The sequence below is a fragment of the Myotis davidii genome, unplaced genomic scaffold, assembly GCF_000327345.1.
Source record: "Myotis davidii unplaced genomic scaffold, ASM32734v1 scaffold1323, whole genome shotgun sequence".
NCBI lineage: Eukaryota > Metazoa > Chordata > Mammalia > Chiroptera > Vespertilionidae > Myotis > Myotis davidii.
This window is the reverse complement of record NW_006294585.1, coordinates 1,156,217-1,173,489: the sequence shown is the minus strand read 5'-3', so window position 1 is coordinate 1,173,489 and position 17,273 is coordinate 1,156,217. Positions and strand designations below refer to the sequence as shown.

General features: G+C 39.8%; 1 protein-coding gene across 6 annotated transcripts in view; it reads left to right on the top strand.

Moving 5' to 3' along the window:
• The window catches only part of LOC102764560 (nesprin-1), a 141,900-nt gene that overhangs the window by 70,355 nt on the left and 54,272 nt on the right, over positions 1-17,273 (top strand). For all 6 annotated transcript variants that reach the window (XM_006768718.2, XM_006768720.2, XM_015567191.1 and 3 more), the window contains 3 exons: positions 50-208; positions 3,017-3,183; positions 14,505-14,667. In XM_006768718.2, the coding sequence (XP_006768781.1) occupies positions 50-208; positions 3,017-3,183; positions 14,505-14,667 (489 nt within the window). The remainder of the gene's footprint in view (positions 1-49; positions 209-3,016; positions 3,184-14,504; positions 14,668-17,273) is intronic.

Here is a 17,273-nt window from a genome sequence, read left to right as displayed (position 1 = left end):
CTCCACTCTGACCATCCTTTTGTGTTTTCTCTCATTTTTAACTTTCCAGCTCTCCCTACGGCGGCAGCAGGTCAGCGAGAGGCTGAATGAATGGGCGGTCTTCAGTGAGAAGAACAAGGAGCTGTGCGAATGGCTGACGCAGATGGAGAGCAAAGTTTCCCAGAATGGAGACATCCTCATTGAGGAAATGATCGAGAAGCTCAAGAAGGTAGGGCCGCCCGGGCGCATCTGTTTTCACCCTCCCTGTGCTGAGGCCTGCGGTAGGTGCGGGCAGGCCACGCGCACAATTACTTTCCATCAAGGCAGCACTCTCTTAGGAACGTTTCCTTTTTTTAATATAAAATAAACTTGCATGGAAAGGCCTCCTTTACTTTAAAAGTATTTTCTTTTGTTGATTTGTTTATTTTTAAGTTTAAATTTTATTTCTCAATTACTGTTTATGTTCAGTATTATTTTGTATTAGTTTTAGGTGTACAGTAGAGTGGTTAGATGACCATATACTTGTAAAGTGGTCCCCTGGTATATCAAGTACCCACCCGGTACCATAGTTATTACAATATTATTGACTATATTTTCTACACTTTACCTTACCTCCCCCTGGACAGTTCTGTAACTACCAGTTAGTATTTCTCAATCCCTTTACGTTTTTCACTCAGTCCCCCAACCCCTTTAGCATCTGGCAGCCACCAGTCTGTTCTCCATATCTATGAGTCTGTTTCTGTTGTGTTTGTTCATTTAGTTTGTTCCTTACATTCCACCTATATGTGCAATCACAGAGGATTTGTCTTTCTACAGAGACTATTTTCAATTTGTTATGAAATAGAATATTTGCTGATAATGTTCAATATTTTGGACTTTTACTTACTGGTCCAGTGGGCATCATTTATGTGTAGGAGGTAACATCACAGAGAAGAATTTTTAAAAAAACCACAACAACTTAGGATCAATTAAACTGAAATTTTCTTCTTTTTAAAAATTTTTTTTATTGATTTCAGAGAGGGAGAGGGGGAAAGAGAGAGAGAGAGGGAAACATCAACATGAGAGATAATCATTGATCAGTTGCCTCCTGCATGCCCCTCTCCCCCTTGGGGATCTGCGCCCACACCCGGGCATGTGCCCTGACCAGGAATCATACCATGACCTCCCGGTTCATAGGCTGGCACTAAACCACTGAGCCACCTCAGCTAGGCTGACATTTTCTTTATAAAACAGGATTTATAGTCACAGGAATGAGAACTTTTCTGAGAATTTTGGTTTAGCATTATTCTCAAGTTATATATTATTATTAAAGTATTTTATATATTCACATGGATTTAGAATGTTTTTATATCTATATAGGGCTGATCAAATTTACCAGCAGTGAAAAATGCTTTGAAGATTTTAGTGGTATTTCCACATACTTTTGAACAATCACTATATTTTAGGTTATGTTTCTCATTAGCACATATCACCATCTGGTGTACAGTGTCTTCTCCACTTTCTTGTTCATTATCTGTCTGCAGTGGGAGCCCCACAGGACTCTTAGCTTCCTGGAAACAGGGACTTGGTCTGTTTTGTTCAGCACTCCATCTCCTTCACTCAGAATAATGTCAATTTCTCAGAAGCTTTGTGTTAGCCCTCCCCAGTGTCTTTCCTTTGGTCAGAGTACCTCCAAGGTCTCTGAAAATAAATATATATGGGTATTAGGAAAAAATTTCTGTATTCATGCACACATACAAAGAAAGATAAAAACTCCAAAGCAACACGTAATATGAATTTACTTCGTAAGTTTCCACTTAAAATTGCAAATTCTAAGGATAAACGTTTGTATTTTTGATATCATAATCCTTTCAAATGAGGGCTGAGGTAATATAGATTTCATGTAAGCATCTGCTAATAGCTCTGCTAGTATCTGAGCATCAGAGAATGTCCCACTAGACATGATTAACACACTGTAGGTGTTGTAGTTAAGTTTGCTATAGAATAAATGTTAGCTAAGTCTATATTTTCATTGATTTTCTTCATGAAATTTAAGATGCATAGTTTGGGGGTATGGAAAGAAACTAGCCCTTGAATGATATGCAGTTATAATTTAAAATTTAAAAATTTTTAATTTTTTACAGTTAATTTTGTTACACTATTTGGCACAATGTTAGGAATCATCTTTAAAATATTAACTACTATTTGTATATAAAATAAGTTATGGAATTGAAAAAGAAGTCTTTATGAGCTTGCCTCTTGTGCTGTCTCATTTGTACAGGAAAATAGCACCGAGGCTTGGTCATTTTAGCAATATTAGCAAAAAGCAATTAATAAACAGACTGTAACCAAGACACTGGTGTCTGCTGGAATTAACAGTTAAAAACATTTTCATCTGAAAGACAGCCCAAGAGCATTATTTCGCTATAAATATTAGGCTTAGAGTAATTCATTTGAATTACTTGAAATCTATATTAAGTATCTCAGATGTATGGTGAAATATTATACCTATTAGTAAGTGCATCCAATGTATTGGTCTTTGAATCCCATCATGTTGAAGTAATATAAATTCTGCATCAATAACGATTGACAAACACACACGTACACTTACATTTATATGTTAAATACACACACACACACACACACACACACATCGTGTAAGCCCCTTGGGCAGCTATTTGTATGAGAACTGATTCTAACTATAATGTCAGGTTGGTGGTTACAAGAAGGTATAATAACCCAGCATTAAAATCTTTCAAGTTTTGTCTTTTGTATCCATGTGTGTACCTTTGTTTTTTAATGCCCATTTTATGTAAATACAAAGCACCCCCTATTCCCTTGTAAGATATCTACATAAAAATTCCATGTGGACTCTGCATACATACTGCAAATAATAGGTTCCATTTGGTTTGTGCGCATGGACGGATATCCAAAGTGTTCCTCGCGCCAGAACTACTTCCAAGCAGCAGGAAACTATAATTATATGCTTCCAGGACAGCCAGGCTGCAGGTATCAAGAATATGCTTTCTGACCGCTGGGATTGCTATTTATTGCGCAGGATTATCAGGAGGAAATTGCTGTTGCCCAAGAGAACAAAATACAGCTCCAACGAATGGGAGAGCGACTCGCTAGAGCCAGCCACGAGAGCAAGGCCTCGGAGATCGAATACAAGCTGGGCAAGGTCAACGACCGGTGGCAGCATCTCCTGGACCTCATGGCAGCCAGGTAAAGGGCCTGTCAGCAGGACCGGGAATTTTAGCACTTTCACTCCGCCTTCCAGCTCAAGGCAACCCAGCACATCTCTCCGCGTTCTTTATCCATTTTAACCGTTTTAGTTCACCCTTTTCTCAAAAATGCCACTTGCATTAACTTTAAAATGCTCCTTACTTCGTAAGCTTAGTGGTGTTTACAGTTAGCTGAAAGAAAGTCATGTGCAATCAAAATTCTTTCCCAGGAAAACAATTCTTTTTTCAGACTTTCATGGGTATTCTGCTGCCGCTAAGGAGGGAAACTGGTTTGAAAAAAGAAAAAAGTCACATTCCTACTATACTTCTGGTTAGCAAGGGAGAATTCTGATCATTGCCACTCAGCTCAGTTGTAAAAATAACCCGCTGCTTTATTGTAAATTTGTCCTTAGCTTTAAGAACTGTGTCTGCCTTCTATTTGAGAGAATATTACATTCAGTTTTTGTTGCAGAAGGGCAGAGTGAGTAAAACAGATAAAAATAAAAAATATATAAGGGTCTCTACTAGTCTATAAACGTCTGATACCATGGTATTTGATATAAAAAGAGGGAATGACTAAGTAGATGCTTTATTTTAGGTGAACTTTGCTTCATGTTGGAATGTAGGCTCCATGAAGACAGGGACCTTTATCCACCCTGTCCACTGTGTGTCACAAACACCAAGACAGTGCCTGGATATAATCTGGGCTCAATAAATATTTGAATGGATGAATGAATGAATGAATGAATGAATGAATACTTGAATACTTGAATGGATATTCTTTATGGCAGTTAGGAGACTTGTAATAAATGCTACTGATTTACAGCCATTTTGGAGTTATCCTCAATATACTGTTTTTTAATTTAATCAGAAGTATATATATGTGTGTGTGTGTGTGTGTGTGTGTGTGTGTATACATTCAATATTATTTTGTATTAGTTTCAGGGGTACAGCATGGTGGTTAGATAATCATATACTGTACAAAGTATTCCCCAGATGTTTCCAGCACCCACCTGGCTCCGTACATAGTTATTACAGTATTATTGACTATTTTTCCCTAGGCTGTACTTTACATCCCCATGATTGTTCTGTAACTACCAATCTGTACTTCTCAATCCCTTTACCTTTGTCACCTGGGACCCTTGCCTTGGCCATGCTGCGTCAAGCTGGACAGGAAATAGTGCCTTTTGAATACCGTGTGCCACACAAACAGCATGACAGTTGCATATGTTAATTTTGAAAACACTTACTGTATTTTTCTATAAAGAAATGAAAAAGGATCAAATTTAAGAAGAAAGTGAGATTGCAGTATATTTTAATGCCACAAAAAGGGATAAATGTTTATCTATTTTCAAAATGTTTAACAATAGCACTGCCATAGCTAACATCTATTGAACCCTGTTTGTGCCAATGACCATGCTGCAGGCCTCAGACACATCTTCTCACATGTTACTCACACCGCCCTTTGAAGGGAGCATTATGATCATACCCATTTTCCAGATGCAGAGGCCGAGGCTTGGGTTTGCTCATGGTCACTCACATCCCGAGTGGCAGAGCCTCTACTCCCTGACTCCACAGCCCATGTTCCGGAGCACTGTGCTCTCCGAACCTACCAAACTTAGGACTTCCTTGTCCCTGTTCTAGAAAATGCAATTACAAGGAAATTGGGCTCTGTTATTTATTTCAGCAATCTAATTTCCCAACCCTTTGTTTGTGAAGTACTGACCGTGTAACAGTGACTGAGCGCCTTTGAGAATACAGAGACAGGGCCTTTCTTCAAGGAGCTCCTGGTGGGAACACAGACAGGCCAAGACATCAAGGAAAATGACGAGCACAGTGCTCTAGTAATGGTACCAAAAAGAGATGGGAGCCTACGGTTCAAATAAAGCTACTCTAAAGTTTAGTCATACGTAGTTTTAGGACCCCAATGCTATCATTGGGCTTCTCAGTCACTGAGAACAAAATCTTATTTCAGAAGGAGAAATTGAACCCCCTTGTGCTATAAATACCCTTGTTAGGGAAGCCACCCCCTTGACAAACATCCCTGGATTCTTTTGCTCCAATTATGACTCATGGATTGGCTTGCATTGCCAGGTAATCCAGTCAAAGTAGTTAACAGTCTTTTTTTAATGTTTAGTGGCTCAGTGGTATAGAAGAATATGGGGACTCACTATGTGAAAGATGTTTTAAATTAAATATGATATAATTTAATTTTCAGCAGCTAGCTTCATGTATGTCCAGCTGTTAGCCAATATTATATCAAATGAGTTAGGTGCTTTCTCCTCAAAGTCATGTGGTTGTTTTTATTTTATAACTTTAATGTCTGGTTTTTCAAGGGAGAATTTTTATGTGTTATTTAGTTTATTTTTCTAAAAAAATACACATCAGTAAACGAGTCAATTAAATATCTCTAAGGTATACGTGCTTTGCACTAGAGTCACAAAAAAGCTCATAGGCCTCTACTTTTGTGGAGTCTCATCACACACAGATCTAACTCCCTCGGGAGACTCTTGTATATGTTGTCCACTTCTAACTGTTTCCTTCTGAAGCGGACCAGATGAAATGTTGACCATAGATTTGTCCTGGAGTTTTCAATGCCACACGGTGTTCATTCATAGTTTCCTTGAAGCCTTTCCTAAATGACTCTCCATCACATTAGCTTTCTGTTTCCTTGTTTATTGGAGCTTCACTCATGCACGGACTAAATGGCTGTCTCCCACACCCATCTGCCAGTGTGACCTGCCAGCTGAAATATTAAATTTCCATGTGTCAGACTCACTCACCTCTCTTCCCTCTTCCAGCTTTTCTTCACACTGATTCATTACCACAAAGCAAAACACAGTTCTGCCTTTCGGTATGTGTACATGTTCCAGTGCCTTTGTGGGAACTGGAAAGGCTGTTTTTGAAGATGACCATATTTTCGGTTCAATAGCTTCCCAACCAACAGAAACATGGAAAAGGGAGAAAGAAAGAGATTTGGACACACAGGGCAACATAGAATTCTACACTTGAAACCTATATAATCTTATTAACCAAATTCACCCCAATAAATTTAATAAAAAATAAAGAGAAGGAAAAGAAAAAAAGGAAGTGAGACAAGGAGAGAGAGAGAGAGAGAGAGAGAGAGAGAGAGAGAGAGAGAGAGAGAATATTCACTGATACTAATTTTACCACCACATATAAATAGAATGCATAGTTGTGAATCAGCTTCCTATATCACCAATGGGTTGACCATTCTGAGTACAAAATAAATGTCTTTTTCATTGAATGTTTAAATTGTCACCAAGCATTATCAGTATTTTAGGGCAACAAAATTTGCTGTGACTTTCATGGCGTAATGGATGACGTTTTAGTATCCTTTCCATACTTTCTAGTCCTGCTCAGTTCAGTGTAGCAGTCAGTAGCTACATGTGGCTATCTAAATTTACTGAAATGGAATACAATTAAACTAGAGTTTAGTTTTAATAATAGTCCGTTGTACTGGCCACATTTCCAGTGTTCAGAACCCACATGAGGATGAAGGCTACATCACTTACTGGGCACTGCAGGCAAAGAATATTCCCATCAGCCCAGAAAGTTCTATTGGTCAGCACTAAGACAATTGAAAGCATTTCTGAGCCCTTGGTTTTCATTAAGAGTCAACATCAGAAACAGTCACCACTATAGCTCCTATAAAACTGTCTTCAGGGATCCTGCCTCTCATCTGGCCGGGGAACCCTGTGCCAAAGCCACCCAGCAGCTTCTCTGGAGCTCCGGGCGGACAGGAAGTCTGTCTTTCAGCATGAGTGGTTCTATGCTTCTTACAATAGGAAATGCACTGTTGAACATTTCCCACCTCAGGATCTGGGATTGCCAGACTCAAGCTATTTGCTCTGTTGCAACAGCTTGTCTCCTGTTCTGGATTCATGACCAATATATTCCTTTAAGCAGAGTTTCCATTTTATATTACTGATTGTAAAAACTTCTCAGAGGAGTGATTGTTCTATTTTAAAAATCACAATAGGCTATCTTTGAGTAGGAAGGTTTAAAAACAATTTTATTTATAACTAAGTATGCTGGAGTATATTTCTTTTTTAAAAAAATATTTTTATTGATTTCAGAGAGGAAGGGGGAGAGAGATAGAAACATCAATGATGAGAGAAAATCATTGATTGGCTGCCTCCTGCACGACCCCTACTGGGGATCAAGCCCACAACCCAGGCATGTGCCCTTGACCAGAATCGTACCCAGGACCTTTCAGTCCACAGGCCAATGCTCTATCCACTGAGCCAAACCAGCTAGGGCTGGAGTATATTTCTTATGTAAAATACAAGTTTTCTTCTTTTACAAAGAGTGTTTCTCTTTTAAAAGGAGTTGGCTCCTTGCCCTAACTGGTTTGGCTCAGTGGATAGAGCGTCAGCCTGTGGACTCAAGGGTCCCAGGTTCGATTCCAGTCAAGGACATGTACCTTGATTGCAGGCACATCCCTAGTGGGGAGTGTGCATGAGGCAGCTGATCGATGTTTCTCTCTCATCGATGTTTCTAACTCTCTATCCCTCTCCCTTCCTCTCTGTAAAAAATCAATAAAATATATTTTAAAAATAAATAAATAACTAAAAAATAAAAGGAGTTGGCTCCCACAGCCAGAGCCCAACATCTTGTTTTATTTTACTTGCAATTTGCTTAGCAAATGTTATTTATCTCTTTATTTATTTGTGTGTTTGTAAACCTTAATCCAAAAAGGATTTAAAGCAGCCAGCATGAGTCACATTGTATTAAATTACCAGTAATTAACAACCTGAAGTTTCTTTTCTTTAAAAGCTTAAATTATGAAATTAATATAGACTGCAGAAAATTTGGAAACTTGAAATTCACCAAAGAAAAAAAGTTGCCTGAAATTCCACCAAGCAAATGAACAGATACTTTTTAAAAATCACCTTACAGTGAACATGTTATTTTTATCACATTATATCATTATTTTTAAAAGGACGAAGGCTTTGACTGTGTAAGTGGAGAATACCATGTCTTCATTCTCTCTCATGCTCAAATAGTCTATCCCCGGGTAAGACCAAGCCCTCTCCCGGACTAGCTTTCCCATCCCACCTTCCCGAACAACCCCTGAAACTCCTCCTTACACCACTGAGCTGGCCGGGAAGCGGAAGAAAAAGAGAAGTTGCTCCTTTTTGCTACTGCAAGGGGCTGTCCTTGTGGAGGGCTTGTTTGTTTGCATTTGGATGATTTCCGGTTTTCACATATCCTTTCCCAGTTAACAAATAGCCCAGGAGGAAAGTGGCTGGTCCCTGCAGAGCGACGGAGTGTCTGCCGTGGCCTTATTTGTGATCTCCTCCTGTCTTGAGGCCCGGAGCCTCCCCCTCCTTGCAGATTACCCGGAGCCTTTTCCCCTCCTCACACTCGTGGCCCACATTCCAGGAGCTCAAGCCTGGCACATGCTAATGAATGTGGGTTTTATTTAGCAACATGACCACTTGTCACTGCCCAGTGTCATATTATCGGGCAGAGACTTACCAACATTTGTCTAGAGTGAGCATTTTCATATTTCCAAACGCAGACAAGGGGAAGCTTTCCTCCCCACGCAGGATTTAGCCTTTTGCTCTGCACAGCTAACTTTTGCAAGTGGAAGCTTCATGGTGGTGGCGGAAGGGCTGCGTGCTCTGAGGATGGCGGAGGACGGCGGCGTGGACGCAGATCTCCCAGACTGTGACTGCGATGTCACCAGGCAGGCACCTCCTTGAGTTTCTTCCATTGTGCATAGCTCCCCGGTTACGTGGGCTTCGTGGGTTGGCGCTCTACTCCGTAGTTGTGTTGCCAGTGCTTAGTGGAAAGAATCGGGGTTAGGAGGCTGTTGGCCGTGGACTCCTAAGAGTTATTTGATGGTTGGGTTTCTTGTCCCCCTCCTGGGCCCATGGAGCTGGATGAAGAGGTTGATGAACCTGGTTATGGCTTGGCATTCCAGTTGTCTCCGGACTGTACGCATCATATGAGGGAGATGGCTACAGTAGGGAGCCTGGGACACAGGAAAGAGACTGGGGAAAAGATCCAGTTAGTCCATCCTTTGCTATTTAAAGGATGGGCTCCCGAGGAAACTGAAATTCAGCCGTAGCCAGATCACACCATTGTAGCTGAAAGCTGTCCCTGTGTTAAGTACTAACCTGCTCATGTTTGAAGAACCTGGAGGGCTTTGTGTGTGAGAAACAGTTGGTTCTGTTTAGGTTGGGTCGCTAACTAGGATAAATATTTTGAAACATATGCAAAATGTAGAAATGTATTTCTAAAATAGTAACAGGGCACTGTGCAAATGTTTACTTCGCGATTTTTCCAATTAGAATATCATTGTCTCAGTAATTTTCATTTAATTTTTAAAGTTCATTTTATTCCAGAACTTCCCCCAAATAAATTCCTACTGTCGAATAGGATTTATTAATGATACTTTTGGTTCTGTTATATTAAGGATATAAATTTTTGGTTTTGATGTATGGTTGGTTCTACCTAAATAGTTTGAAGGAATGTACTGAGATGTATCGTGTGTGTGTGTGTGTGTGTGTGTGTGTGTGTGTGTGTATTCATGGGACAATGCTAAGAATTAAGAAGCTGGACAACTGGATTTAGTAGCAGGATCCTTCTCCAGCAAGGTTAAGAGCCCATAAGGACTGTGGAAGGAGAACCATAAGCTGCAGGGACTTACAGATTTAATAGGCTTGTAAACGCACCCAGTCCTGTGACGTCTGTAAACATCTATTTTGAATTATAATCCTGGATGCTACCAAAAGGAATGTTGCTCAAACTTCTTAGAATGACAGATATATTAAAATATTGTGACACTTTCTCCAAGGATTTCCTTTAAAGAAATCATGGGGAAAATATGGAACATTTTCGCTTAAGAAAGAATGATCCTTGTCCTGCAAATACCAAGTTTAATAAACTCAAGGGAGATGTATGAGGGTTTTACTACCCATTTTTCTCTCCAACACATAATGTATTTGCTATTTGTAGTCAAATACACTTTTTTTTAAAAAAATGAAAAAGGAGAACCACTTAAATATTCACCCCATTGACTTCACTAAGATTTACACATTCATTCGAAAGAGGAACTTGTCCCTAATGGACTATATGAACAAGCATTTCCATGTCACGATGCCCTTGACACATTGCACACTAACTGCTCTGCCTGTTGGAACTCCTTCAATACTGTACAAGATAACTAACCCTGTAAATGATTTGGCTGGTATAGACCATACCCAATGGAACAGTCTTAACTCACACCTCTTTGTGCCTTGGATCCTTTAATCATTTTTGTCAGCAAATTTTGAACCAAGAAAATCAGTTTTAGCACAGATAAACCATTTGCAAATGTTGGACCTAGAGGAAAATGTTAAGACTCACTTCATATTAACTAAGTAATATCAAATAAATTTAAAAAGAAAATATGTTAACTAAGTAAAGATATTTTACTTAGAATAGTGATTATTAATGTTTAGCAGGCACTTAATGCACTTCTTTGTGCAACACTTACAATGGCAGGGAAAAAAGAAAAACAAAAGTGGGAATTCACAGGGGGTTAAGATACGTGCATGTAGGAAACAAGCACTGAGGTTCTCTCCTAGCCTCTGGCGCCAAAGAAAACCCTGATGACATGATGAGGTTGTTCTAAAACCCTACCCCAAGCATAGTCAGCATCCAGATCTTCCCAACTCTGAAGACAGGATGCTGGTTAGGTTGAGAGGTCCTGAGAGGACATTCTTGCAGGGGTAACACCAGGACACACACATCTCAGGGCAGTGATCTATTCTCCAGTCCTGTTCCCGTAGCTCTACTGATGATCATTTATCTTATAACCGGTTTGGGCCACTAAAGCAGGTGGCCAGGCTAGGTTAAATCCCAAGCCCATGCTGTGTGCATTGCTAGAATGTACACCTGAGCTTGGCATTCAGGAGCCATTCAAAAATTGTCATTTGCCCAGCTGGTGTGGCTCCGTGGTTGAGCATTGACCTATGAACCAGAAAGTCATGGTTGAATCCCCGTTTGGGGCATATGCCAGAGTTGCAGGCTTGATCCCCAGTGTGGGGTGTGCAGGAGGCAGTTGACCCATGATTCTCTCTCATCACTGATGTTTCTATCTCTCTCTTCCTCTCCTTCTCTCTTCCTCTTTGAAATCAACAAAAATACATTAAAAAAAAATAAAACTGTCATTCCCTGGCTGACACACCATTTCTCATTTCTTAGACATATGAAAAAGATAAATGGATTGTATGTGAAAGTTCTTGGGACTATTATTTAAGGCCAATACCTTGAAATGCCCTGGGGACAGGGTACAATTTATATTTATAAAGTTAACTAGAGAAGTCTTATTTGTAATGGAGTTCTGGGAAGTGATATACATATTTCAATACATGCTTTCTATTCCCTAATTAATAGGCTATCTTGTAAAAGATGACTCTAATTTTTAAATACAATTGAAAAAAATAAGGTCATATACCTAAGAGTGGCTTTATGAACTAAATGTTATTCAAATATAGGCATTATTACTATTATCATAATTAATGAAATAAGAGTATTATTATTATTACCCTGGCCATAGTGAACCTTCTTTTAAAAGTATTTGTGTGACAGGGGAAAAGTGATTGTGTCATGACTAGATTTTTCATCTGATAAACATTGATTTATAGATATATAGAAACTATAAGAGAAGTGGCGATACCAGTTTTATGCAATTAAAAATGATAAAAATGCCCAAAATACTTAGCTTCTGGGATATTTTCTTCACAGCAGTGGCTCTTGACCTGAGAAGCCTATCGAGTGACCTGGGGAGGAGTGTGGGGAGGTGGGAAGTGAGCAGCAGGCATGTGAAATCTGAACGCCCCCTGCGTGATCCTGTCACCGTTCTAGCTTGAGAATCACCTCTTTACTATTTGAAAGTAATTGAGCCGAGAAATACTTGATGACTCCGAGTACAAGTTGTCAGTCTTTGAGAACATTCTATTGTACATCTCTGCCTTGAAATATATCACATCCCTCGGATTTTAAAAGGTCATGTTGCTCTTGACTATTTTTTGAATAGATACCTCTTTAGTCAAGCCAAGTTGACACCTCAAAGATGGAGGTATTGTAGAGCTCATCTGCCACGCATCTATATCAGTGGTTCTCAACCTTCTGGCCCTTTAAATACAGTTCCTCGTGTTGTGAACCAACCATAAAATTATTTTCGTTGCTACTTCATAACTGTAATGTTGCTACTGTTATGAATCGTAATGTAAATATCTGATATGCAGGATGGTCTTAGGCGACCCCTGTGAAAGAGCCGTTCGACCACCAAAGGGGTCGCGACCCACAGGTTGAGAACCGCTGATCTATATGATGAGCAGTATCAAAGGTGATGGCATTTCCTGAACCAAAAGGCAGGCCTGAGGGTCCAAAAGAAAACCTGACTTTTAAACAAGGCCGTACCAGAAATCACTGGTCGTGTGCTTATCATCCACATCACTGTTCTTTTGAGAGCAGTCTCTACACACTCAGCCATGACAGGTTCTCACCAGAAATCTCATAATTGATTTTTGCTGCTATTTCTCGATAATAATAGAGTTGAGAAATACTATGTGTCCTTCCCAGACTCCTGCTCGTGCCCTGCCCTCCCTTGGAAACACCTTTATAAACTCAGGTACCTATTCCTGTCCCTTGTGCTTTTCACCCGTCTCCTCTGCATCCTATTCATGATCTATCGTCACCTGGAATGGCTCTTCTTGTTCTTATGTTTTTGGCATCTTCTTCACCATTCCTTATTCTCTGCCTATACAAGTCCTAAAGCTATTCCAAATATTAAACTGCATTAAACAAAACAAACAAATCATTTCTTTCTAGTAGCCAGATTATTCTACAGGTGCCATAGCATAGTTACCTTCACTGCCTACTTTCTTAAAATCATTGACAGTACTCCCTGACTGTAAGTGTATATCTTAACTTTTGTTTCCCTTGATCAACTACTCAAATTCCTTGGCCACAGGCGCAGCGTTTCTGATTCAATAGAACTAGGTCTGGATCTAGGAACCTGCATTTATATGAGACAAAGCAGGTGAATCTAGTACAGGAGGCATTTGCCCAGCCGGAGTGGTTCAGTGGTTGAGCATCGACCTATGAACCAGGAGGTCCCAGTTTCATACCGGTCAGGGGACATGCCCAGGTTGTGGGCACAATCCCCACTAGAGGGTATGCAGGAGGCAGTTGATCGATGATGCTCTCTCATCATTGATGTTTCTATCTTTCCCTCCCTCTCCCTTCCTCTCTGAAGTCAATAAAAACATATTTAAAAAATAGAGGAGGCATTCACACCCTTTCATAGGACTTCAACTCTATGCCAACAGCACCTAAATCGTTGCAGCCAACTCCATCCTCTCCTCTGGACCCACAAACTACATTTCCTTACATGTCTGACCTGATCCCTCAGACTCATTGTATCCCAAACTTAATGCACCATTAACCCCCAAAACTTGCTCCTCATCAAGTATACTCTGAGACAGCACCCAACTGTAAAGCACATTTTTCACTCCTTCAGCCTCATGCCATGCCGATTCATAAATTAAGCAACCCAGTCCTCACCTCTCTTCTCACTGTTTCCCAAGTGGAGGCTTTGCTGGGAGCTGTTTGGACTCTTCTGTTTACTTCCCGAATGGGCTCTCACAATAGCCTCCCTTCAAACTTTTATACTTAAAATCAAGACTGATGGTATCATCCTTTTGCTAATCTTGGCAGGGTTCCTAATCATCTTTAAAACTGCATACAAACCAATTTTTGTGTCACTACAGGACTTTTATCATCTTACTCCAGTCTGCCCACCAATCTCGTCTCTTATAATGTCTTCATCGCCCTTCAACCCCCCTTCCATCCTCTCTATCCCCGGCCTCCTTGGCATTCCGACACTGTGCCTTCATAATCTCTACTTTCTCCCAGGCAATCTTCATAGGAGTATAAGTTAGTATATCATTTATGGAAATAAATTTTGTGACAACCATGAGAGTTCTACCCCTGTTATGTTGTTACAGCTATACTGACTGTAATCATAGCCAATATTTGTTGATTTTTCCCCCATGTTCCCTGAAGCAGTAGACTCATTTAAATCTCACTAGTACTCTCACTTCATCTCCATTTTATAGATGAGGACACAGAAACACAGGACGCTTATACAACTGCCCAAAGTCACACGGCCAGTAAGTGGCTGAGCAGGGTGGACTTTAGCTTTTGGCGACTTGTCTTTAGACCGAGCGCTCCCTGCTGCTCGGGAGGGAAACACGAGTGGGCCTTTCTCTGAAGTGGATGTCCTTTCTCTGCCCACAGGATCAAGAAGCTGAAGGAGACGCTGGTGGCGGTCCAGCAGCTGGATAAGAACATGAGCAGCCTGAGGACCTGGCTGGCTCACATTGAGTCAGAGCTGGCCAAGCCCATCGTCTATGATTCCTGCAACTCGGAAGAAATACAGAAGAAGCTCCAGGAGCAGCAGGTAAATCGGAAAAAAATTGAAGAAAATAAATAGGCTTTTGAATATCTGTCCTCCTGGCCTGGCCAGAGGGTGGGTGTGAGAGGTGACTCGGGAGGGAACGTGTGGAGGGTACTTGGCCGGTTTAGTGAGTAAGGGGAGGCCTTGCCCAGGCAGGTGTTTGGGGCAGATAAGTTCCATGTCACCACAGTGCTAACTCTTAAGAAGATATGTCATCACCGTGTTAATGTTGTTGGTCAATCAAGAAGCCTTCCTAAGATGGTAGGTTAGCTTGAGCAGCAATGATGTATCTAAAATAATGCTGTTTTGTTTATTTATTTGTAGATCACTAGCTCACTACCATAAACTTGGAAAGGAACCTTTTTAAAAAATATGTGTTTTGTTGATTTTTTTTTCTTAGAGAGAGGGAGGGAGGAGGGGAAGAGAGAAAGAGAAACACTGATGTGAGAGAGAAACATCAATCGCTGTCTCCCATACATGTCCCCACTGGGGATCAAACCTGAATCCCTGGTATATTCCCTGATTGGGAATCAAACCAGAGATCCCCTTGGAGAATGAGACAATGCTCAACCAACTGAGCCACACTGGCTAGAAAGGAGCCATTTAAAATTTCATAGAGTAGTGTTTGGAGAAAGATTGCAGTGCATACTTAGAGATTTTAGTGTCTAAAATAATTGTCTTTTGAAAGGAGGATTGCATGACCTGCAGACCACACGCAGTAATTTCACCTTCATATGTGTACCAAAGACAGCATATTCCACTGGCATACAATACACACCCCAGCAAAGCAAAAGAGGGTGATGCTGAAAAATGCACACAGAAGGGATTTCCACCTCCCACTCCCCTTGCTGCTTCTTACTAAGCATAGCAGACTCCAGTTGCCATAAATAAACACCATCAACCCCCATCAAGTATTGCTACTCCATGCATTTAGATTGTCGTTGAAAATTCTGTCCACACTCTGGTTATTTTTATTAGTATTTAGGCCACTATAGCCAAGTTTCTTAACTTGCTAGTAAAAAATGTTTAAAATATATAAACAGACCTATTTCTGCAATCCTATGAAACAGTGTATATTTTTAGTTTTCAAACTATTTAAACCAATGAGAATAGGCATTAAACTACATTTTTTTTAGGTGTTGGGTTTACTTTGATATTTAAATTAGCATTTCTTTTCACAAGCAATTGTTAGGGTATTTTTTTCAATTTTTGTAAGATTAAAACCTCTGATGGACTCTTTGATGTTTGAAATTCTGATGATTGAACTTTGAGGGGGGCTGTCAGTAATCCAAATTTCCTGGAGAACATGGTAATGACAACTACAAGTGATAACTAAAGTTAAAATTTAATGACCAGTATTGTAATTTAGCAAAGGTAAGAAAATTAAAACAGTATCTAATTAAATATGGCAAATTGATTATATGCACATATAGCCCCACCCACTACTAAAACCCCAACGCAATGATAGTGAAGGGGGAAAAGAAAGTCAAAACCCACAATTGCAAAGAGAACAGCGAGATGCTAGAGATGCCAGACATCCAACATCATTTTGAATAGATGAATAGTGATGGTGTTAGCAGATGGAGGAAGGAGAAAGATCATTCATGCCACAGAGTTCCAAAAAGGCTCAGGAAGTGGAGATATTAAGTCTGTATGGCTTTAAAATGGAAGATTGCTTAAAAGTCTGAATAAGGAGTGATTAGACTTCAGATATTCTCAACACTCCCTGCCCCCTGTAGCCTAGCTAGTCAGGAGAAAAAGGTGAGAGAGAATATACATACAAGAATATTAATCCCAACTATGTGAGTAAATTGAGGAATTATCTTTAGAATGAGAGGAAAGCTAAGCATATTCTAGAGCTGTATCAAAGAAAAGGAAAATATATTAAGGACCATAATTAATAAGGCAAGCAAAAAATGAACTCACTTTTAGCGAAGGAATACTTTGAGTACATTGAGTTAAAAGCTCAATGGAAAAAATAATGTATATTTTGTGCTGATATTCTTTGCAGTTAATATAAAGATTTCACAAAGTTCAATGCCTTCTTTACCATCATATCTATTTCCTTCTTTTAAAATTGCTCACTGAGAAAAAAATAAATAAGTAAATAAATAAGTAAAAATAAAATTTCTCACTGAGGAAGCTGCTGATGATAATGATGATGTCATCATACATAGTAGACAACCTCGGTCCCTTCAACCCACGGTACCTCTTAACAATGGTAGAATTAACATATATTTAGAGATCAAATCCCAGATCTTGAGTGCCAACTGTTAACAGGAACATATATATTATTTTGACCAATTGATTGATCAGTCTATCCATGGGAATGGAAGTGATATATCTGTGAAGTTGAATCTGGGGCAAGATTTATATTTTTAATTCATCTTTATTGTTGAAAGTATTACAGATGTCCCTGCCTTTTTTTCCCATTGACCCCCTCCATCCCGCACCTGCCCCGCCTAGGCCTTCACCACACTATTGTCTAGGTTCATTTTTTTTTTAATCCCTAAAAAGCTCATTTTATTCTTGATATAGCTAATGTAGTCTATTTCATTTGTTTAGTTTCTATTTTGGCATTGCTCACATAGCTGACATATTTCTAGATT